The sequence below is a fragment of the Anarhichas minor genome, unplaced genomic scaffold, assembly GCF_050575085.1.
Source record: "Anarhichas minor isolate MPS153535 unplaced genomic scaffold, ASM5057508v1 ptg000046l, whole genome shotgun sequence".
NCBI lineage: Eukaryota > Metazoa > Chordata > Actinopteri > Perciformes > Anarhichadidae > Anarhichas > Anarhichas minor.
Genome location: NW_027466492.1, coordinates 998,298 through 1,023,549, shown reverse-complemented (window position 1 = coordinate 1,023,549; position 25,252 = coordinate 998,298). Strand labels below are relative to the sequence as shown.

General features: G+C 40.8%; 1 protein-coding gene and 2 non-coding genes across 3 annotated transcripts; 2 read left to right on the top strand and 1 right to left on the bottom strand.

The window, feature by feature from the left end:
- The first annotated feature begins 319 nt into the window (after positions 1-319).
- LOC142971503 (calpain-9) lies at positions 320-23,703 on the top strand. The gene is made up of 20 exons (XM_076112057.1): positions 320-559; positions 4,781-4,850; positions 7,165-7,283; positions 8,271-8,404; positions 10,334-10,505; positions 10,685-10,756; positions 11,061-11,152; positions 11,953-12,027; positions 12,875-13,035; positions 14,320-14,471; positions 16,079-16,287; positions 16,380-16,422; positions 17,601-17,675; positions 18,670-18,727; positions 19,595-19,659; positions 21,052-21,120; positions 21,464-21,542; positions 22,772-22,888; positions 23,040-23,098; positions 23,677-23,703. The coding sequence occupies exons 1-20, from the start codon at positions 320-322 to the stop codon at positions 23,701-23,703; spliced, it is 2,088 nt and encodes a 695-aa protein (XP_075968172.1).
- Positions 16,638-16,710, top strand: trnak-uuu (transfer RNA lysine (anticodon UUU)). Its single transcript has one exon. It is a non-coding gene; the product is annotated as a tRNA-Lys (tRNA).
- trnak-uuu (transfer RNA lysine (anticodon UUU)) lies at positions 17,170-17,242 on the bottom strand. Its single transcript has one exon. It is a non-coding gene; the product is annotated as a tRNA-Lys (tRNA).
- Positions 23,704-25,252: the final 1,549 nt, after the last annotated feature.

Sequence of the window (25,252 nt, the reverse complement as noted above, 5' to 3'; positions counted from 1 at the left end):
TCTCATTATATTGAATTACAGGATCTTTATTTATATCACTGGCGGAAATGGGCTTCCGTACCCGCTTGTACTTCTACCAATGATAATGTTATTTTCGTGTGAAAATAGGTGGACAAAACCTCAATACAGTACTTACCATATATGTAAATATACTTCGACTGGAAACTTCAGCTCCACCCTCTCTCGCCTCGCGCTCAGGTGAGCATCTACCTATGTAGCTTGCCTTGGTTTGGGCGTGGCTTCTGAGTCTTATCTTCTTTAAGTGAAGGGCAGAAAATCGAAAGCTCAGTTTCAGAGAGCGCGTGTCTGCTTTTCCGACATGAAGAAGTCGCTGAGTGTGTCGTCCGAAGGCTCCCTCCCTCCGGTGGACGACGACGCGGACTCGGTCTGCTCCGACGAGCTGCTCGGCTCTCAGTCCCGCAGCTGGCTGTCGGACCTCATCGCGCCCTCGCTCTCCGGGGGCGCGAGCCCGGTCGGCCGGGACGGGCTGTTCGTGGACTACAACTTCCCCCTGGGAAAGCTGGAGATGCAGGCCGGGGTCGAGTGGAAACGACCAAAGGTAAAGAAAGAGATGGAGGCTAAACCTTCTGTACCTCTTCTGCTGTGGTGCAATGTATCCAAGTACATGTACTTTTGTGCAGCTTTTTGTACTTTACTTGACTATTTCTACTTTCCACTAGTCCTATATTTTGGAGGCAAATATTGTAGTTTTTACTGAATATTTTTTGATACCTTTAGCTCTTTGCAGATTCAAATAAAAATGTTGTATTAAATATTACAGATTCTGATACTATAAGTATATTTTAAACCCTCTGCTTCTGTACTTTACTTTCGTTTTTTTTTCTTAACTTTTTTTTTAATATGTAAAAACAATCCACTGCCTTTTTTTCTTTTCTTTAAATGATTCGATTATAAGTAAGAACATATTAGTGACACAATGTACATTTCCGGTATCTAGGCCTTCTTATTTGCATGCGTCAACAGAGAGATGTGTTGATGCATTGACATGTAAACAGCATTTGAATGGTTGCATATGATATGATGAAGTACTATTCTGTACTTTACACCTCGTAATTCTCTATTCAGGTACAACCCTGTTCAGTAAACCACCACTGAGTATATACTACATTGTTGGACTGTGGTGGAAAGTAACTTAGTACATTAACTGGAGTACTGTACTTAAAGGGCCAGTGTGTGGCATCCCGAGGACTAACCAAACCCTGGCTTTACAGCAGGCGGCAACTTCCAGTTCTGCCGAGTGAAGCCAATGCAGAAGTGTCTTAAAAGTTGCATTCTCTCAACCAACCAGCAGGGGGCGACTCCTTTGGTTGCAAAAAGAAGTCTGATTGTATAGAAGTCTATGAGAAAATGACTCAGTGAGACTACCTCGGCAACAACCAGCGGGACAGAAATATACCACTGAAATTGACTCAATTTAGGAATGTGATCACTCTATAACGTTCTGTTGAACAAATCCACATCGAGTACTCGAGTGACGTTGCTCACGCCCATCCTAGCTGTTTATCTGTCTTATCTAATAGAAACTATAAACCCTTTTTTAGAAAGGTTTATTTGGGATAACAGTCTTAGCTTAGGCCACTGTAAACATAGGCAGCCATGCATTTAGCTAACATTGACAGAGTTATAAAAAATCCACATTGGCTGCTTTGTCTGATCAACTTGGTGTAGGACTCGTTGTTGCTTGTCATTTTCAAAGTATTATGTTGAGCTAGTCCGTTGCTCGTTCAGTTCAGTGTCCTCAACCTGGCAACCGATCGTGAGCTTGAATCTTGGGAGGAGGGGCGGGGGGAGACAGGGGGGAGTCTAGCCGTCAGTTTCATGTTGTCCCTTTAACCCAGGCGGCAACCTCCGGTGAAGCCAGTGCGGAAGTATCTTAAAACTTGCATTCTCTCTACTGACCAGCAGGGAAGCCTCCGGTCCGATTGTATGGACGTCTATGAGAAAATGACTACTTCTCTCTTGATTTATTACCTCAGTAAACATTGTAAACATGAGTTAATGGTCTCAATCTCTAGTTTCAAGTCTTCTTCAACACAGCATGATGTTCATTTAGTAAATTATGGTCCATTTAGAGTCAAACAGACCATAAAGCAGGGTATGCTTTAGGGCGGGGCTACTGTGATTGACAGGTTGCTGCCACTACCAGAGCTGAATACGGCACCTCTATATCACTATATCACTCCTCCGCATTCAAAATATGGTAAAGGCTGTATTCCAAGATGGCGATGGCGAAATTGCCAAACTCGAGGCTTCATAACATTAGTCCACAAACCAATGGGTGATGTCACGATGACTATGTCCACTTCTTATATACAGTCTATGTTCACACTGCTTGATGCCATCAAATCATAAGCACTGTGCCTTTAAGCATAATTCTGCGGTTCTTGAACTTTACTTGAGTATTTCCATTTTATGCTACTTTGTACTTCTACACCTTTAATATTGACTGACAAAACTGAAAGCTTAAAGTCATTCTTTATTTTGTCAAGTGGAGACTTCCTTATTATAAATATAAGGTTTTCTTTATCATTTTTGATTCTATAGGGAGAAACTCTATGTGCAATATACCATAAAGCACCAAAGCAAACAACTAGCATTTCATGGTTTAAGTTACTATAAGGAACAAACCACGCAGGATGAAAACATCCTCATATAAAGTCCTAATACACTCACATTTACAGTATAACTCTGTACTGTAGGGATCACTCCTAATGAACTTGAGGCTCACTATTAAGCCTTAAAGCAATATAACACCAACACTGTAGTCGATCCCTCAGAGGTATACAATTACACACACTTTATGCCTTGTTTAGGAATGTTGCAGCAAGTTTAATAGCAGGCTTTTTAAAGTTAAATACTGTGGGTAAATGCAGAGTGTTAGAGCTCCTAGAAAACTGATGTAACAGCCTCATAAAATCACATTTACTATCAGTGAGTCACACCGGGATCGTGTCATGTCAGGAGGCAGACTTGACATGACATTTATGAATACCAGTTGGAGTCCAGTTGCAATTTTTTTGCAACACATATAAATATAGATACTGTCCTGCACACATCCTCATCGCCCTTGTGAAGGATTTCAGTATTAAAAACATTATTAGTAGGATTAAATAACACCCCTAGTGGTGAGTAGAAGTGTCACAATAATAAGAATGTCAAAATATGTTAAAAAGTCACAATATGTATACTTATGGAATGTATTATATGTTTACAGTATTCTTACTTATAGAGTTTACTCATTGAATGTATTAAATCATAGTCACTAAAGGTATTAAAACACTGTATGAATAGTTTTGAGGGTCAGAAAGGGATCATTTTGAGTGAGGCTTTACAGAGATGCAGCAGAGGGACGGACAACTGACCAGCAGGTCACAGAGAGGAGGAGTTGAGGATGTTTGCCACAAAGGATCGATAGTGGGAGGGGACAGGATTCAAATGGAGCCAATCACTGATCAACGGAGGATCATTCACACGTTTTAGGACACTTTCCGACTGTCAGGGGATATAAAAGACAATGTTTTAGGGAGCATTCCTCAGACCGCTTCCGCCCCTCTTTTTCTGCACCTGGAATGGCCAGACCTGTGAGGAGGACGCGTGCATGTGGTCTCTGTTCTCGAGAACATTACTATTGATAGTTAATTCAGTTTGTAAGTGAACTTTGTGTAGTACATTAAATATTGTTTGATTTTGAACCGGATCCAGCCCATTTTTCTGGTGCGCGTGCGCAGTAAGAAGCTCGCAGCAGAAAAGTTCCTGCGGCCTGTAGGCTCTCATCCTTTGTTTTAAACCTCATCGCCCTCTTCAACAGCGTTTATAGAGGTCACTCCGCTCATAATGGAACACTCGCAGATTTATCTCTGTCACTTCTGTTTTGTGTCGCCTCCACAAAGTACCATCACGCAAAAGGTGTCCCTGAAGTATCTATTATATGTATGAGCTAATCTACGATGAGTGTAATGATAATAATAATAAACTTTATTCATAGAGCACTATGAACTCCTAGAACACAAAACAAGGTGCTTTACATGGTTGAACCAGTAACGAAAACAGTTCAGGACTGCGAGGACATAAACTCAGTTTACAGCAATATAAAAATCGAATGGAATGGAAATATTTTCCATATTTAAAGATTATTTTTGGGGCTTTTTTTGTCTTCATTTGATAGTACAGCCAATAGACAGGAAAGGTGAGGGAGAAAAAGCGGCCGTTTATTTTCCATTTCCTCCGCTCTTGAACTTGCCTTGCATGTGTTCCCTGCAGGCCTAAAGCTTCGTGTATGCAGGCTGTTGTTGGATACACAAAAATGTGCCGTAGTCGTCGAGGCTCGGTGATGACAGAGCAGCTCAGGTCAACCCGTTTACTGCGACAGGCTGCGTTCAAAACACAAGTTTGTTACTGTAACTATCAGTCTTGTGAGAAGGTTTTCCTGAGGGGGCTAGTTCACGCTGCTGTTTCTGATTGCTTTTGTTAACTCGAGAATATCATATACTTTTTAGAATTATCACTTGTGCATCTACAAAAATGATCAAACACTTTGCAACACCGCACAGAGATGAAACTAGTATCAATCTTCCCGTCTGACTCCGGGTTAAGACTGTTAATAAAGTACCTTAGTTAATGAGCCGCCACTCCCTGTTCAGGCGCTCTGAAACCTGTTTTTTTTTTTGTCATTTGACAGTTCCGTTCTGCTCCCGTTTCCTCCTGCTCCTCTGTTGTTTTTGTTTGTTCAACCAATCATCAAACTCCTCTCTGTTTCCAGGAGCTCTGTTCGTCGCCTCAGTTCATTGTAAACGGAGCCACGCGCCTGGACGTCCGCCAGGGAAAGCTCAGTAAGTAGACGGCCGCTGTGGTGTTACACAACACAGTCTGTTCAGACACGACCAGTCCACGAAAACACGAGGCACACTCTTCCCACAAGACAGTGGAGTAAAAAGAAAAGTTTTTAACGTTGAATTGCATAACAAATGCTGATATATTCATTGGTGTATTTATTTAGAGGTCATGTGAGTTTACCCGCCAGTACTTTTGAGTTGTTCCTGTCTAGTTTTTATGTGACATGGATAAGACTCGTTCTTCATGTCCTGACAATAAAATAAATATTTGGTACCGGCTGCCAACAAAAACAAACAGAAAAGTTTACAACGGTTTACATCCGGCAGTGGATTTATTTTCACTGGTCCACTCCATGTGATTTATCCACCAGTGGTTAATCATTATACATACAGCTAGTAGTGGTGTAACGGATCATAAAACTCACGGTTCGGATCGTACCCCGGATCAGAGTCACGGATCTGATCAGCACAACAAAAAAGGGAGCAAATATAACTTTTAGAGATCACATTCACGTTTTTTTTTGCCGCCGATACTAATTGCCGTTCATTGATGATCCATGTTGACAGAGGGTACATCCCAAGTCTCTTAATTCTCATTTCCTCGCTCCTCGATCCTAGCTTGAACCGGAAGTTGTTCTGCGCCGCCATATTGACGGCCGTCCCAAAGCTCTTATTTAGCTCTGAGGAGAGAGGAGGGAGGAGGGATCTCTGAGGAGCCATGAGCGAGGACCCACGGGAACAGACTTACAGGAAGTCTTTTAACGGCCGACACGCCCCCTTATTGTTCATCTGTCATGTGATTGGACGCTGCAGCCGATCGGACTGATGAGATTTTTTTCAACATGTAAACAGTGAAGACGGATCACAGATTAAACTCAAACTTTATATTTGATTCGTTTTCTGATTCAATATCTGGTTTAAATAAATGTTCATTGTAGACTGAACAACAAAAAGACCACAAACAACTTTCTTCATTTATTAGAAAGATTTGTCTTTTCATGATCTGAACTTTTATTATGGAAACAATTAAAGTCAGAGGGAACTGGAGAGACGAAACACTTATTTATATATATATATATATATATATATTTATATATATATATGTATATATACGTATATATATATATACATATACGTATATATACGTATATATATATATATGTTTTACTTTGTTTTACTAGCTTTTTCCATAAAAACACACAATTTATATGATAAAGAAATAAAAGATTGTTTTTATATAAATTAAAACAAATCTTGTCAAAAGTAATTTTAATATATTTTTATTTATTTATAGTATTTATTCAAGTTTCTCATCAACAATACAGTTTACGAGATTACATTTGAACACTTGATAACGTTATAATTTACCTTCGCCCAATTCTCATTTTCACTGAACAGAGCCTGAACGCATCACGATGTAACTGAACTGAACCATCGTTGGTTTGCTGTTAGCGGTGCTGCTAACGTTCACTAGCTCTCTACGTGTCAATTTAAACACTGATTGGTTGTTTACAGTGTAACATTACCAGAGATTGGTGACTAGAAAAACAATAAATGCCGATGTCCTGATCGCATATGTTACTGAACATTGGAGGATAATTACTGATAATGATAAGAAAAACTTTATTTCACACTGTGATGGTTAACTGTGTAATTAATCCGTGGTTCCCATACGTGACTTCGACACGGAGGAGCCGGGCATCGAAACCCGCTGATGGAAGGCCCGCTCTACCACTCCGAGCGACCCGTGTCACTTTTCGCTTGTGTCTTCGTGAGAAAACGTAGTTTGAAGACCTCATCTGGGATTCCAAGTGAAAGATCTGGAAGAGTCCCGATTACAAGACGGCAAGCTGCGTTGTGTGAACAGTACAGCAAACTGACGACTTTGAAAGTCGCACAGTGTGAACTTGGTTTTAACTTTTATTTGTTCAGCTTTGCCGTCAACTGTTCTTACGTCTATTTACTGTACATTGAGAGGGGTGCAAAAATTAGTTAAATTCCTTGTTTGTGCACACATACTTGGCCAATAAAGCTGATTCTGATTCACATTTGTCTCCCAAATAAATACAAAGTGGTCGTGTGAAATTGTCTGCCTGCATGCACCATGAATCAATCTAGCTAGTGCACAATGAATCATGGGAAACTGAGGTTCCACAGAGGATGCACCAGCTGTGTCAAAAGACGTCTGCGTATTGTGGAGCCTCTAAAATGGAAACTTACAAAACAGTTCATGGCACTCTGTGGTGAAGTGCAGTCATGACGCACCCTACTGATAACCTGACCTATCTGCCAAACCTCCCTTTTCCTTTAGATGATTGCTGGTTGCTCTCTGCCATCGCGTCTCTCTCCATGCATCACGTCCTGCTCAAGAAGGTCGTGCCTCTCGGACAGAGCTTCCAAGACGGATACAAGGGCTGCTTCTCCTTCTGGGTAAATAGCTGAACGTTGCCCAACATGCTCCTGTTTGTGCAGCACGGATGAATCTCAGTCTCCAGAAGCCGACATTTAAAGTCCCAGTGGAGCTGAAGTTTGAGCGCCTTTAGCTCCTCAACGTATTTCTTTGTGAAACATATGTATTTCAGCAGTGTACAGTCACAAAACGGATTCAAATCTAATCCTTCGCATTGGATGGGACCAGTAAAAAGTAGTCGGGCTTTGAGTTTAGCGTGATACGGAGCAACAGAAGACTGTTAGTTCCACACACACCTCCATCCCCTGTTGTTACATCAGGAGGACGAAGGAGAGATGAAAGGGCAACTTTGCTCTGTGTCACATTACATGCAGATTGAACGGCGCCCGGCTTAGCTCCATGACCATGTCAGTGGCCAGCAAAACTCTGCTGGTCCTTTGGCGTTATCCGGCATGTTCATCTGCATGTACTGCCTGCGCTGCAGTGACACAGAGCCGGTTAGGAAATCTGCAAAGTTTCCCTTGAATGAATTTAACTGAAGCCACATTGATTTGGAAATGAAAAGTAGAGTGTTTGCCCCCTCATATCCAAACACACATCGCCTCTAAGTCGCCCGAGGGATGAATTATTTGAGTGCAGGATGAGTCAACATTTGAAACTCTTTAACAGAAGAGAAAACGCTTTTACTGGTATTTTGACACATATTTAGCTTACAAACCACAGATAAATGAGCAATTAACACAGGGACACAGGTTAAACTGGGGAAATGTATTTTCGTTTCACTGGAACTTGTGTTGTAGTGTGATACAGACGTGGGGTTTTAAATAATCAAGGACAGTGACAAAGAGGAACTTTTTAATCTTTCTTTTCTTCTGTTGACAAAATAATGTTGCTTTCATCGAGAAAATCTGCATGATAGATTTTGGAAAATGTTGAAATATTATTTTTATGGCCTTTGTAAACTTGATGAAAGCAGCCCCCCCCCCCCCCCATCTCTCTCACTGTAGTTTTGGCAGTATGGTCAGTGGGAGGAGGTGAGGATTGACGACTTGTTGCCGACTCAGAACAACAATCTGATCTACCTCAGCTCCCCAGAGAGACTGGAGTTCTGGAGCTCCCTGCTGGAGAAGGCCTACGCCAAGTGAGTTTCTGTCAATCAGCGTGTGTGTGTGTGTGTGTGTGTGTGTGTGTGTGTGTGTGTGTGTGTGTGTGTGTGTGTGTGTGTGTGTGTGTGTGTGTGTGTGTGTGTGTGTGTGTGTGTGTGTGTGTGTGTGTGTGTGTGTGTGTGTGATGGAGAAATCATTACCTCATTTGGATGCGGAATGAGATCAACCTTCACTTAATTAGAATGTGAGATTAATAACATTCCAATTAATTGACCCTTCGCTAATTCTCGCCCGCCAGCGCAGACTGGCCAATCGTAGCGTAGCATCGGCCAGCTATGACCAGGGCCCGACAATTATCACACACTAGACTCACATGCAGTCTTTTCAGATGGTCTTCCTCTTCAGGCTGGTTCAGAGGATTTACGTTGTGTAATAGTGAAGGAGATATACCTTTCTAAAAAGTTGTGTTTCTATGTAAAAACCTGTGGCGCTAACATTAGCAGAGTGCATTAGCACATCATTAACTTACGTTAGCACTCCTATGCTACGCCAGCTACTGAAGCTATACTGAATGTATACACATGCTGTTATGAATACCTACCCGCCTTTATTTCATTGTCTTCTGTCAGGATCTCCAGGTGATGTGGTGGATCACTTTAACACAGTGATCTGTAGCTTTAGCTTCTATCTTTATCTCCTATCTTCACTCCTGAATCACTTTGACATCCTGGATATATTCATTAAACGCTTATTGCAGACCCTTCTGTCTGCTTCTCTCTGAAGTAGCTTTTACGTTTTTCCAGAAAATTAGATCATATTTCTGCAGGGAGTGCAGTTAGTGACAGTGTGGGCTCTATAGCTCTCACACCTATCGGAGTAGCAGGCGGGTGGCGGGGGCTTAGTGAAGGGTCAGTTGTGACACTTTTTCCTACGGGCACCTTGAGAAAACATTTCATTTCTAAAATAGACACCAATGGGGAGAAGAGTTCTTTCTTCTAATGGTTTTTTTTGTGAACACTTATTTTGTTGTCGATCAGGCCAGAAATATTCACTTGTACACAATCAATCTAATGTGCAGAGAGCTTATCATTTATTCTCATAAGGGGATTAATTAGTTTCAATGTAATGAGCCGATGACACTTCTCTGGTAACACCCTCAGAATAGACCGTAGGACGCAAATTCATCATGATGCTGTCCTCTTTGCTCAATAGTCTCACAATGAGTGTGTTGAACATTGCTCCAGGGCAACAATTTAAGGCCTTTACACACCGAGAAATTCAACTGGGGAGGATAAACTAGATCCTTATTTTTTAAAACGCGGTGCCCCATTTATCGCTGAACAAACTACATATATCTTTAATATCTCCAATTATACTGGGTTTATTCTAACAGCTTTGACAACACCAATACCCTGCTCTTGAATGTAATTGTTTTTAGCTGTGCTCTGTTGTTTTAATGTTTTTTTTTTGTGTGTGGGGGGGGGGGGTTCTTGTTAATTATTTTCTTGTGTGTATTTATTGTTTCAATTGTAACATCGACCTCATTGAATATAAGGGCATGCCCACAATGATTCCCTTGAGATTTAAATAAAAGTTAAATGAAAGAATAGATGAATGAATCTATCTACCGTATAACCAGAAATTAACTTCAAGGAAAAATATGTAAAATATTTATTAAATTTGTGACATCCTGAAGTCCTTCTCTTCCTACTTTTCCCTCTCTATGTTACCAGATGGAATTCAAACATATTGGAAAGTACATCCTCAATACTGGAACAGATTTACCAATTTCTAGGAATTAAACTCTGTTTGTTCACCTATATTCACGTTTTCTTAGAGAAAGCGTTTCTCTCACAAGCCTTTTTATTCCCAATCAGACCTTGTTTTTCCAGTTATTTCCCTGTTCGTTTACCACCTGGAATCTATCTGATGTTTTTTTGTCCTCACTGTGTCTTTTGTCCCAGGCTGAAAGGTGGCTACAGAGCTCTGGACATGGGCTTCCCTCATGAGGCCATGGTGGATATGACGGGCGGGGTGGCTGAGGTTTTGAAAATCTCCTCGCTGCCTCGAGACCTGCCGGCCTTCCTCAGTCACCTGCTGGCTAAAGGAGCGCTCATCAACTGTGCCAACTGCCAGGTACGGGGAGGAGGTTAGCGGTGGCGTGGAAGCTGGAGGGATCGACTTGTTAGGTCTAGTTTAAATCCCCGGAACACAGAAGCAGAGCATGTTCCCAGTGAAGCTGTACTTGAGGTTGGTGTAACGTTTCTTCTGTCCTGACAGCGGGTGGGTGGATGTGTTTGTTGTTTTCCCCCCAGGGTCCTTTGGAGAAACAGGGTGAACTGGGGATCATGTTCAGACATGCCTACTCTCTGACTGCAGTAGAAGAGGTAATTAACTATGCCCGTTAACATTACTATTTTTGAGAGCCTCACTTGACTTTAAACAAAATAACATCCAAAATATTATTATTATACTATATATAAAAACAATATTGGTAGCCGCATGCTTTGGATGAAAAAAGTCTGATTACTGACAACCCTCTGATTTTTAAAGACGCATGTGTGCACTTCAGAGAGGAAGAGGGGAACTCCTTCTACTGAGGCTACAAGTCCTAAACTCAACAGGAATTGAAGTGGAGGATTTGCATGCATTCATGTTGGCCTGTTCTCTGTGTTTGTCCTCCTCCGCCAGGTGAAGACAGCATACGGCAGCAAGAATTTAGTACGGCTCCTCAACCCCTGGGGCAACACAGAGTGGGAGGGGCCCTGGAGCGACCTGAAAGGGTTGGTGCACATTTTCAATTCATTTGAAGAGGAATCTATATTATATATAGTTTTAATTGTTTGATGCATCAATAACTATAATCCAGTAATCTAATATATATTATTCTGAAATGCGCCATCCTGCAAGATGTGTACTTTTAAACATCATGCAGGATGTGCTTTAACTATATTTTACTATTTAACATTTATTATTAGCACCGTTGGCGCTCAACTGTCGCCATGTTGAGAGCCGTATGGAGGCAATCCCTCAATCATAGACGTGCTCTGAAGTAAAAAGATCTGAGTACTTCTAACCACCACTGAAAATATGAATAAAATAATCACGCAAGTGGGACTAAACCTAATTAGAATCTAAACACAGGAATACAACATTATGTAAAGTACAATATAAAGTAACATATAGACTGGTAGCCTAGTGAGTAATAGTAAAATGTGTAAACTGCAATGTAAACAATAATGTGAACTGTAATGTAATATTTATATACGTATACGAGAACAGTTGTAGATTATATGTATATAAATACATATACTGTCATGCTTGTCACCTTTTCTCTGTCTGCCTTTCTTTGTCACAGTTTCTCAAATCTGGCGTCAAATTTCAAAATTCAACAATAATTATGCATATTAACTGAAGTATAGCTTCATTTATCTGTATTTACAGATAGTACTTATGTCTCAAAAAGACAAAAATATAAACATATTCACTAAGAGTGGTAACATTTGACCTGTTTGTTTTTTGGCGTATGTATGAAAGTCTCCTCTCTCTACTTGTGTGCCTGTGTCTCTCTGTCTCTGTGCAGTCCAGAGTGGAAGACAGTGAGCGTGGAGGAGCAGAAAAGGCTGGAAAGAGTGAGACGGGAGGACGGGGAGTTCTGGTGAGTTTGTGCATCTGAGCGTGCTCTCTGTGACTCCGACCGTCCGCCTTCTGCAAACATGTAACAACACACTCTGACATGCGAGGCTTAACCGCAACGAGAACAACGAGGAAAACAAGTCAGCTTATCCGCTACCTTGTCGCACCACCACGCACATGTGCTTTTTATTCTCATTTGTCAAAGAAAGGAAAAAGCATGCACTGATGCTTTGTGACTGATGATCTGAAGGACTGATGATCTGGACAATGTTTTCATTTTCTACTTAAAGTATTCTTACAGATTGAACTATATATATATATTAGTGGTGCAACGGATCATAAAACTAGGGAGCAAATATAACTTTTGTGGATCCCTGATCCCGTTTTTTTCCCCGCTGATACTAATTGCCGATCATTGATGATCCATATTGGCAGATACAGATCCCTATTATATATATTCTTTTATTCATAAAAAAACACAATTCAAACGATAAGGAAAGAAAAGATTGTATTTTGACTGTCTTCAGTAGTTTTAACGATGTATTATATGCTGCTTAGAGCTAGGGTTAGGAAGTTAAACAGCTCATAATTCATCTCTAATATCTCGATATTTTGTTGTGACATCTCCAAACAACTGGATTTATTCAAGTTTCTCACCAACTCTACATTTTGAATGAACATCATGCTGTATTGAAGAAGACTTGAAACTAGAGATTGAGACCATAAACTCATGTTTACAATGTTTACTGAGGGAATAAATCAAGAGAGAAGTAGAGTCATTTTCTCATAGACTTCTATACAACCAGAGGAGTCGCCCCCTGCTGGCCATCACAAGGCATCTATAACTGGCCTATTTCTCTCTCCATCAGGATGTCGGTGTCACACTTCCGACAGCACTTTGAGACGATGGAGGTGTGTCACCTGACCAACGATCTCAGTAAACCAGGGTCCAGCGTGCTGCCGTGGTGTTGTGTAATGCATCATGGGAACTGGGTGCCAAGCATCTCGGCGGGAGGCTCCGTCCAAGGGGGTAAGAAGATACATGGCGTCTTAACTAACTCCAGCACATTTACAGTGTTTATAAACCTTTTCAAAATAAAAGAACTAAAATGTTTTATGTGAGCCAGGTAATTGTGTTTTACCTGTTTTTTGTTCAAACAGACCTGGGGCCATTATTTGCACAGCAGCATTTGTTTGTAAATGTACAGTCTGTGGTGTCTTACCTTGTGTGTACAGTGCTGGAGTCATAACCCTCCCTCCTCCTTTTTTTAAGCCCCGGCCACTGAGGTGTGTTTGTGTATGATTAGTTGCAGACTCATCATGCTGAGACAAGTTTATTGGTCTGGTAACAAAGTGATGCCGCGGTACAGTGTGTTTGATCACTGTAACTTCTCTTCAGTCACTGACGATGACAATCTTGCAGGTAAAAGTGAGAATCTAAGACATGAAATAGTGCTGAAGTTAAAGTATAGGGATAAATAATAAATTAAATAATATATATATATATATATATGTGGTAGACAGGTGAAAGAGGAAATTGAGGCGTGGCAGACGTCTCTGGTGCCTTCTTACTTCACGTGTGTGACAACACTACACATACGCTACAGAACGGAACATATTTCAAAATGACAGAAGCTGAAGTCGATGAGTGCGTTGCAGGTGATTCCACAAAGGGCTGTGTTTGTGGGGTCAAAGGCCGTCGATGGGAACTGTTTTCAGTAGAGATGGTTATCGTTTGGATTTTATCAATACTTGTACTCTTATCGATGCTGCTTATCGGTTCGGTTCCTTATCGATACTCTTAGCGGTTCTTTTTGATTATATTGTGAGAAAAAAAGACAATGTATTGAGAAAAGATTCAACATTGCTTTATTATTCTTGTATGTAAACAAATAGTCTTTCGTGAGCAGCAATACAAGAAGTTCCAAAATCTTTAAAATACATTCACAGCTCAACAATTAGCTTTCATGTATTAGCCTGTTCTTATGATCAAACTCAGCATGGCATCACTAACGTTACCTGCAGTGGACGAGGATGGACGGCTGCTCCACAAACAGTAGACAACTGAGCACTTCTGCACATTGATGTTCAGCTTGTTGGTCACATGTTGTGACAAACTGCTGCTGTTTCCTCTCTCACTTGTGAGGGTTTTATTAGATTTATGACAACGAGAGTTCTCAGCATCTACTGGAGTCAAATGTAGTCACACTTTGGATCTTCTTCTCTCTGCCATGATGTGAGTCTCACGCTGTACTGAGCCGGAGTTGGTGGGTGTGTGTGTGTGTGTGTGTGTGTGTGTGTGTGTTCGTTCCAGGTTCGTTCTGGCAGAACCCTCAGTACTACTTCACCCTGTCGGAGGTGGACAGCGGCACAGCTAAGAACACCTGCTCCTTCGTTTTGGCTCTGATGCAGAAACACCAGAGGCGTAGCGGCGTTAACCTGGCTATAGCCCTGCATATTTACCCGGTACACACACACACACACACACACACACACACACAGAGAGGGAGAACAACCTGTCTAGGTGTGGCCGACTATGCAGATACCCATCAAGCTTTATTCTACAGCAACAACGCTATTATCTGAAGAGTCTGCTTCATGGATTCCTGAACTGAAACAGCCAAAGAAAAATAAATCTTAATCTAAAGCTCGGCATCATTTTGATCTTAAACCTCTCTTGTCAGACAGTCATTGTGCACGTTTGAACCGCTGTTCCTGAGAGCTATTCACCTCCTTTTAATCCGTTCACGAGGACATTGTTTTCTTTAGGGCACCAATCTTGAAAAGTGTGTCTAACATTTGTGACTCTTAATTCGCTACCAAACGGCCAAATAAAGCAGCGGCCATGTCGGAGGTGTCATGCGCATCATTCCCCACCGTTTCTGTTCATGTCAGGTCAGGCGTAGCGGCGTTAACCTGGCTATAGCCCTGCATATTTACCCGGTACACACACGCACGCACGCACGCACGCACGCACGCACGCACGCACGCACGCACGCACACACACACACACACAGTTATTCATTTATTAAATTATCACAGAAGTATTTTACAAGTGCAGTTACTCTGCAGGTCAAGATATTACATTAAAAAAACATACGTTTATTAATTACTTTACATTGATACATAATAAATCAGTGGTTTCCAAACTTTTTTACTTGCAACCTCTTACATAGAATGAAAAGTGTAGTTAGGGCTGCTTGTCATGCCTCAGTTGTCGATGGGACACATATTGAGATCAGAGGAACAGATTTATGTATCAGAAGTTTGGTTTTTCTTCTTTCCCCTCCCATTAATCACCAGGAGCAGCTACAACAGTAAAATGCTGCTTATACATTGACGCACCAGTATTATAATTATCTAATAATGATATAATATTAATAAATCATTCATAGGGAACTCTACTGCACAATGAGTACTTTTACTTTGGATACTTTAAGTCTTTTTGGCTGATGATACTTCTTTTACTTATGTAGGATTTTAAATGCAGGACTTTTACTTGCAATGGAGTATTTTTACATTGTTGTTCTTTTACTTGAGTGAACGATCTGAATACTTCTTCCACCACTGCAGAGAAGTGTGGGAGGATGGTATAAGTACAACAGCGTATTATAGATAGATAGATATATATATACTTTATTCATCCCCAGGGGGAAGTTTGTCTGTAGGGCCATTGTAGGTAAAACAATGAATAACTTATGGAGCTGGGGGAGAGGGTAATACTCTGAGAAGAAATTCCGAAATTTACGAGATTAAAGAGGCAAATTTACAAGAAAAAAACTTGAATATTATCTAAGATTATAAAGACATACATTTGCGAAAAAATAAAATCTTAAATTCTCTGAGACTCTTGACTACTTGAGATGTTATAAATAATACACATCTGTACTGATACAGTAACAAATGCTTGATTTTGTGTCTGCATGTAGTCCCAGATTTCCTCGATACAAATATATAAAGGCTTTCAACCTAAAGGTCCAGGGTTCGAGTCTCTGTTCAGGGAGACACGTTGCACAGTGAGAGAAACAGTAGTTTGTGTGTCCACGTGTTCTAAGTGTTTGCTGTCCCTCCAGGCCCATCCTAAGAACACATACCTGTCCTCAGAGGACCTGAAAGTGCTCCAACCGGTCCTCTACACCCCCAAGTACTCCCCGCGCCGGGAGGTGGTGCTCCGCGGCTCCCTCCCGCCGGGCCGCTACATCATCGTCTCTTCGACCCAAGCAGCCAATCAGCCGGGAGCGTTCCTCCTCCGGGTGCTGACGGAGCAGGGCAACGCTGCCACGTGAGTCACGGATACGACCTGAGATTAAGAAACATCGGAGGGCTCTTAATCATAAGAGTGATGATTTTAATATGTGGTTTTTTTTCTCCCAGTCCAGCCCACAAACCGCCACTCGACATCCCTCCATTGAAAGAGGTATGAGACAAATCAGTCACTAAACAAATACTCACCTGGTGAAGTGGAGCGGAGTGGAAGGGGCTCCAACTAAATTGACCAATGATGGAGATAAAAGTCACGGAAGCTTTTATGTGAGACAGTGTCAGTTGGGGTTTAAGTGTGTTCACAAGACGTGTAGGCTGTAGAAGAGCCGTTGTACGTTGTTTTGTCTACTCTAAAAGACTGTTGCCGAAGCCTGGATAGCTCAGTCGGTAGAGCATCAGACTTTTAATCTGAGGGTCCAGGGTTCAAGTCCCTGTTCAGGCAACAGGAGTTTTAGAAAGCTAGTATATGGCAGTACCAGCAAAGTCTTTCTGCAGTTCTATCTTGACTACAGAAATGTGCAGTACACATAAATAATATTATATGTTCTGCAGTTACTAACAAGAAAGCTGCATTGCTTCTGTCAATCCATGATGCTTGTTTTAACACATGCACGCCGAAGGTCAGGCCCAGCAGTAATGTACATCACAGTGCTTCAATTCCATGTCTCGTCCAAGTGTTACATCTACTGTAAGCAGCACAGAAAGAAAATATAACAGCTACTCACACAGCTGCATAGATTTAAAATATAATAGAAAGGACGGAAAGCAAGAGCTCAGAAAATCCCCCACAAAGTATTAAATATGACAATCAAGATGTTCTCCATTTAGTACTGTTTGTTTTAAAGCCGCTGATTGATTTCCCTGTTATAGCTGTCAGTCTCTGGGGTTTTAAAACATGTCTCGCCTGAACAGGGACTTGAACCCTGGACCCTCAGATTAAAAGTCTGATGCTCTGCCGTCTGAGCTATCCAGGCTCTCCTTGCTGAATGTAACACATCTTTTTCAAAAATCTCTATCTCTGTGAAAACTCAATACTTAATATTACTTAATAATATTGATGTTTGAAAACCTCTTGTTAGTGTTTCTCACACGTTGAGTTTTAATGTATCAAGGTAAGAATACAACGTGGGAATTCAGAGAAGCAATACCTTCCACCTCAGGAGCAGATACGTACAAAATATTGTCACTTGAGAGTGAATTTAGTTTATCTGAGCAACGTATTTTTAAAGGAGATACACATAAAGAAACTTCAATATGTGGTTCAAATGTTGTAGAGGAGGCATGTGTTTGAGTCCTGTTTCTGAATTGAGGCTCTGTGTTTTCTTCTTGCAGCTTTCATTTCCTCACCAGGCTGCTCTTCCTTCACTTGAATCAACCAAACAGCTGTTCAAGAAGCACAGCAGCAAGGTGAGATATCTGCTTTATTTCGCTGTGTCATCATCGCTTTCATTTGGGTAACTTCTCTATTTTACAATCTGGACATGCTTTTCACAACATTTCCTTGTTTTGCTTCTTCATAATAAAAGCTCCCAATTATCTAAAGAATGGGGGACTTTTATTGTGAAGAATTTATAGGGAACAAAATGGTTCTATTACCGTATTACATCCGCTGCTTTTAAATGTCATCGACTCAAGACAAGTGCGTCGTCAGTTAAAGACGCACCTCGGGCTGACTCGTCCGAGTCAAGCCAAGGCAGCACATGAGGAAGGCCGATTGTTCCCCACACAGTTTAGACAACCGCAATATTTAATTTAAAAGATGTTTTCTGAGCTTCTTGGCACAGATCTGAAGAAAGTGCCTTAAACTTGCATCCTCTCTACTGACCAGCAGGGGGCGACTCCTCTGATTGCAGGAAGAAGTCCCATTTTATAGAAGTTTATGAGAAACTTAACCTACTTCTCTCTTCATTTATTACCTCAGTAAACATTGTAAACATGAGTTTATGGTCTCAATCTCTAGTTTCAAGCATACAGCATGATGTTAATTTAGTAAATTATGGTCCATTTAGAGTCACAGACCATAAAGCAGAGTATAATTTAGGGCGGGGCTACACAATGATTGACAGGTTGCTGCCGCTACCAGAGACGTATACGACGTCTCTACGTCACTCCCCCGCAGTCCAAATATGGTCACTTCTGTTCAATGGTTGCAAAAAAAAACAAGATGGCGCCAAAATACCGAACTCGCATCTTCTAAACCGCAGTCCACAAATCAATGGGGTGACATCACGACGACTACTATCACTTGTTGTACTGCAGTCCATGGGTAAACCCCACCCTTCTGCTGCTCCCAGCAGTTTGATACAAATACTGAAAGGTTAACCTGCAAAGACTGATGTGTGTGTTGCACTGACCTGTTTGTCTTGTGTAGTGACTGTTTCCTGCTTTGTGTCATCTGAAGGGGCTTTGCAAACCAGTGCACCTCCACAAGCTGGTGACTGAGGCCATACAGGAAGGAGGTCAGTGGCGATCATCTGTCTCTCTATTCTCTTTCAACAGTAATTAGTTGTAAGGCCCTTAAGGATTGTTACACGTCATACTCAATGTTGTTTTTTGTTTGCAAAGCAGCAGCGAAGGATTTTCACAGGAACAGCAAAGCAAAATAAGGTCTACAGTGGTCACCTCTCTGATTTTTAGTATCATATTAGTTTGGCGGGCATTCGTCTGGGATCATGACAGACATCTACAGCTGGTTGGTTTGGAGCATTCAGTTCCTTTAGTTTCACCTGCTTAGCTCAAACTAAATCTCTATCTTTTTATCTTAAAAAAAAAGAGAATCTAAAACATAAAATAGTGCACATTTTATAATATAGGAATGAAATATAATATATATACTACTTAATTAGAATAGAATATAAACTATGATACTGTGGGTAGACTGGTGTACAGCAGTATAAAATGAATAAACTGTAATATAGATAGGATTTAATACATAAATATATATGTTTACTGTGGTGTGTTCAGGTAGTAGTTGAAGTAGGTAAAACGTTTGTTTTGTTTTTGATCTTTTTACAACACTTGTGGATTATGACACATGTTCATGTGGGGTATAAGATGATTATTTTTTCCAGTAGGTCACCACACTAAATAGTCAGTGAATCAGCCAATTGACCTGAATTATTTTTGTACTTAAAGGGGCCAGTGTGTGTGATATGGCGCCATCTAGTGGTGAGGTTGCAGATTGTAACCAACTGAAACTTCTCATCTGTTTGGTTTCACCACTGTTGGTCCAACAGCCACCTCTACTGAAACCGACCGATTAACAGAACAATATATATCGCATGCATGGTAAAGTGTCCACTGACGGTCTAACCTGTTGTGCTCAGTGTTGGCCGGCAGTGAGAAGTACTTGGCCCTGGAGCACTGCAAGAGCCTGGTGGTCCTCATGGACGTATCCTTGAAAAGTGACATCATGTCCATCACCTGTATCATATCTGTCATTATCTATCTGTATCTATCAAGCACACTCAGCATTGGACATAAAAAACATCTTTTAAGTGGTAAACAGTAACAACTTCACACCATTGGTAATTAACAAATGCTGCAATAGAGACATAAGACTGAGTCTCACAGACTGAGAGCTGACATTAACAAAGTTACATTTCTCCTGTTTCTCTCTGAATCCCCCTTTACTTATACCAACCCTCTCAATACATTGTAGGTGTCAAGTTCAGAGAACTGAGCATGTGAGAAACACTAAAGAGAGCTTTTAAAACATCAGTAGATGTATGAAGACTGTTGGAGAGCAATTGTATTGTGATTATTTATTATTACCACAATAATACCTTTGAAATAGCCTGGATAGCTCAGACAGCAGAGCATCAGACTTTTAATCCGAGGGTCCAGGGTTCCAGTTCCTGTTCAGGCGAGACACGTTTTAAAACAGCAGAAGCAGACAACAATAACAGGCAAATCATTCATCTAATATGGCCCGTGTTTAATTACATGTAGTCTAAATGGTAAACAATAAGAGTTTCATACTAATAGCAGAAGAATAAAGAATAAAAGAAAGAATCCGATGCAAGTACGTTTCCACATATATACCATCATAAACTCACAGAACGTAGTCTGTAAACTACAACCAGCCTACAAATCTGATTTAACAGGATGTAAATCTCTCTGTGACTTCCTGTCTGTTCTTTAAAGGATGCTGGAAACTGACAGACTTGACAGCAGTCTGCCGCCTGATCCACTATCCAGACGAGGGCCGGTTCATCTCAAACCACTTGGGCATGATATGGAATTGAGGCACACACACTTGCTTCTGTCAGCTCCAAGGAAACCTAAAACCTGTCTCGCCTGAGCATCAACTTGAACCCTGGAACCTCACATTAAAAGCCATTTAGTTATGATATTTTAGCAGTCAGAAGAAAGAATGACAGTGAACTATTACTCCTCTACAGTTCCTCTACATCGGTGAACACTCTGCCATGGTATCAATATTTTCAAACATATACATAAAGTGTGTACTTTGTTATTTGTTATCTTCCTGATAAAACATCTTGGTGACAGATGCTGTTCTGCAAAAAAGTGCTCACTATTATTTTGTCCATCCCTTTTATCCCAACGAGAGCAGGCTAAATAACAGAAAGGCCTCTGTGTGTAAAGCAAAGCATCACAAGCTGCAGCCTCCAAAATAATCCTTCTTTCTTTCATGTCCGTCAAATTTGTCACCCGTTTGTCTGACTGACATAAACACAAAAGAAAGAGAAAAGAGAAGTCGCTGTTGAGGCTCGATGGCGTTTGTCTGGTTTCATGTCCTTGACCTCGGGCTTTTATTCAGACACAAGGCAACGCTCGGCTGAACTGGCTGGACTTCCAGAGTCTGTGGGACAAGATCAGGAGGTGGACGGTAAGATTATCACTTTTGTTATTTAGCTTTGCAAAATGATCAACCATTTCATATCAGACAGACCAAGACATATTAATCACATTTCTAGAGTATATAAATGATTTTACATCGTTATAATGTTATGTGTATATGTAATAAATACCTGTTGTCTGTAAAAGTTTGTTGGGGTTTTAATTGAAGGACTTGGGCCAGTTAGAGTGCCGATGTTAGGTCGTTCATTAATGCTGTTGAGAACCATCATAAAACTTGCTCCATGTGTTCATCAGTTGGACAAAATCCTTCTCTTCACAAATGGAGCCATTATTAAGCCTTCTGTAATGAGACGTGGTGTTGTGTATTTCAGGATATCTTCCTGACATTTGACAAGAACAAAACACAACACCTGGAGTACAAAGAGGTGGCCCCCGCTCTGAGGAAAGCAGGTAGGACTGAGGACACACAGACACACCAATTAAGTTACTTCATTCACATTTAATGCATTTCTCAGTCAACGTGTAAAACTAGTGCAGTTGTCAGAAAACAACCCGTATGTGACCAGCAGGGGGAGCCAGACCACCTCTCTTTACCTCTTCAGCAGCTAAAACTATTATTACACACCTAAAAACATCAATATCAGTCTTACTGTATGCTTTATTTACAGTATGTTTAGCTTTACCTTGCAGCCTTTTCTGATGGAAAACTGAAGCTGTTATCTGAGCTCTCTTCAAAGCCACCAAAAAAACATCAGCTTTACTCTCAGAGCACAGGATTTACTGGTTGTGCACCTCAGTACGAATCCATTTTAGGTCACTGACTTTTAGTCAAGGACATTTTTTAAACTGCGACAATGAATGTGTTGTAACTCTGTAATGCTGTTCATTCTGTACACACATCTATTGCACTTCTGTCCATCCTGGGAGAGGGATCCCTCCTCTGTTGTTGCGTTAAAGGGTTTTTTGGGGGGGTGTTTCCTGTTCCGATGCGAGGGTTCCGGGACAGAGGATGTCGTACGTGTACAGATTGTAAAGCCCTTTGAGGAAAATTTGTAATTTGTGATTTTGGGCTGTACAAAAATAAATTGAATTGAATTGAACTTTAACTTCTACTTCAATAAGAGACCAGTAAATTCGCAAAATATCAGTAATAGCACTACACATGACACTCTTTTCTTCCTTTGTCTGTGCCAAGCCCTCACACATGTACAGCAGCCTGCTGTATACCTGCACACAGCGCAGAGGAGTAACTAAGTACACTTGGACTACTGCACTCAAATACAATTTTGACTTACTTTGTATTTGTCACTCCACCACATTTATCATCTTTAGTTACTTTTCTGATGAAAACCTGTGAGTTTCTAAAACAAGATATAGTTCAGGGTTAAATTGATATCACTGTTATAGTAATAATAATCCGATCATATAGTATATGATACGGTATCATTGTAAAGACCTTTACTTTTGCTATTTTAAGTACTTTTACTTTTGTAATTCTTACTTAACATTTTGAATGGAGGACTTGTACTCATTGTGCACTTGAACAGAACTTCTCCCACCACCGCCTGTGCACATGTGGATTTAAATACGTCTAAATGTTTGTTCGTCACTGCACCTGTCGAATGATCTCGGATTCATTCTGTCCCGTCTTTGGTTTGTCCCGTGTGTCTCGGCTCCAGGCATCGTGGTGGACGATCTGATAATGCAGCTGGTCGGACTGAGGTACACGGAGCCGGACCTGACCATCAGCTACCCCGGCTTCCTGTACCTGCTGATGAAGCTGGAGAGCATGACACGTAAGGGAGGGACACGGAGAAAGAGGGTTCTGAAACATTCACACCGTTAGAAGAGCTTCTCCAAACACCTGCCACTACAGGCAGGAAAACATTTCAACATTTGCCATCTTAGTTCAAACGCTTCTCAAATATTCCCTGTCCTCTTTTGCAGACAAATTCCAAGCGTACGACATGGTGGGGATGGGAAGCATAACTGTGAGCTACAGACAGGTACGGGCATTCATTATGACTCCTTCCTCTTCCTCTGCTTTAGATACTTTGAACAGAGAATTGAAAGAAATACAAACATGGAGGTCGCAGCTGTGGTATTTATCATACTTTTAAAATGACTTTAATATCTACATGGCAGTTTGGCAGTTTTGTTATTAAAGCTGTCAAACATGACAGTAAACGATGTACACTGCAGTTAAAACGTTCTGATTCAGCTGTTATGTTGGTGTTTTTCTTCTTTACTTCATTCATGACTATTTCAACAGATAAATACTGTATAATTCAGACACCAAATGTTTTATTTATGTTTGAAATACTTTTGAAGAATGAACGGTGCATCTGGGCTCTAAATGTTGAGTGGGTGTGTCTTTCTTTGGGCCCTCTGCAGTCTACTCAGTGGTGAGATTGAAGAGGTTTAAACTGGGATTAGTTCAGACATATAGAGTCGTCCTCTCAGATGTCAATCAGGCTTTGTGGGAGGAGATTCATAACTTTTGAACGGTTGTGCAGATATTACTGTTTGCCATTAAACCAGGTGAGTTTAAACTAAATGTTTTCTGCTCTCTGATTGGTTCCAGTGGCTCCACATGACCATGTACAACTGACCTGGGCCACTCGGAGGGATTCATCAGGATTTGCTCTGTCTGGTCTCCTTTCTTCTGATTTCCCTGCAGGATTTTAACGTGTTTATTTGTTGTTCACACGTATGAATGTAGATGCACAGCACAGCTCGCTGATAGAAACGTGTAGCAAACTGAGACTTCACACGCCATTCCTGTCTCCTCTCGGATGTCGTCATCATGTAGTCAAACGGAAACATCTTCCAGAACGCTCTTCAGCCATGGAAACATCCGGGGTCAAAGGTCAACGCTTTGAGGGAAAAGGGTTTATGATTCACTGTGTCGGTGGCACCTCAATGACTTCATGAATGAAACTTTTACGATGTTACCCCCCCCTGTCTAATATGGAAATTACCTTTAACCATGTTAAACACTAACACTGATACATGGTCCCATTATTGGTATGGAAGATTTAAAATGCCAACTTCAAAACATTCTAAACAAAGAGACAAAGTGAATTATGATAAACTAACCCCTTAAAGGCGAGACACTTTTGAAAAACATAGTTTTTAATGCACTGCTCAATTCTGAGACTTTGGGCTATTTTGCTTCCATAACACGTCTTCTTTCAGACTAGTGGAAAGAAAACATTTAAGTGTTACTACTTTGTCTATTTGTGTCTGTAGAGTTCTCCTAAGCTACCATTAGATGATGCCTCATTTAACCTTTGAGAAAACTTGAAATGCAAACAAATAATTGTTTTAGTGTCAGTAATCAACTGGGGACGTTTCCTGTTCATTTTCTTACCCGCCTGCAGTGTCTCCCTTATGACCCATTATTGTGTGTATTACTTTAATGCCAACAAGTCTATTAATTGATTGATAATTAAGTTGACTCATCATTTCACTGTCCTCCACTATGCATTTCTTTTTTACATGTTTTTATTGTGATGCCTTAAAGCAGTAAAGTGATAACCTGAATACAAAAGGATCCGTTCATCTGACGTGTACTTGATTGTAAAACAATGTACAGAGGTTTTGACCTCATTACTTCTGTTTAGGCTTTTGTTTCAGCCTCACGCTGCGTGAATAAAGAATAAAGGAGTCAAAGTGTGTGAAGTACTTCTTCTTCAGTTTGTTTAAAGGCTGCGGTGCGTCTCTGGAAAGGTGAACACACAATTCATTTCGGACAGAAATACATTATAACTGAACTACTTTAAATCGTCCCAGCTCTGCAAACAGTGGTAGAATGTTTGCTTACTGTACTTACAGACGCAAGGTACTTGTACTTTATTTGAGCATTCCCATTTCACGCTACATTATACTTCTACTCCACTACATCTCAGCAACCAGGAAGAAATATAAAAAGGACTACAAAGAGACCAAACAGCTGCAAAGAGACACAAAGACTCACGATGACTGTGAAACGGGGGTAAACAACCACACAAAGAAACACAAACATCAGCTACAAAGAGACGAGGAAAAGACAAAGAGAAGCAAAACAACTACAAACTGGGCCAAACGAACAAAACCAAAATAAAAGGAACTACAAAAAGACCAAAATATTTACAAAGAGACACAAAAACAACTGCAAA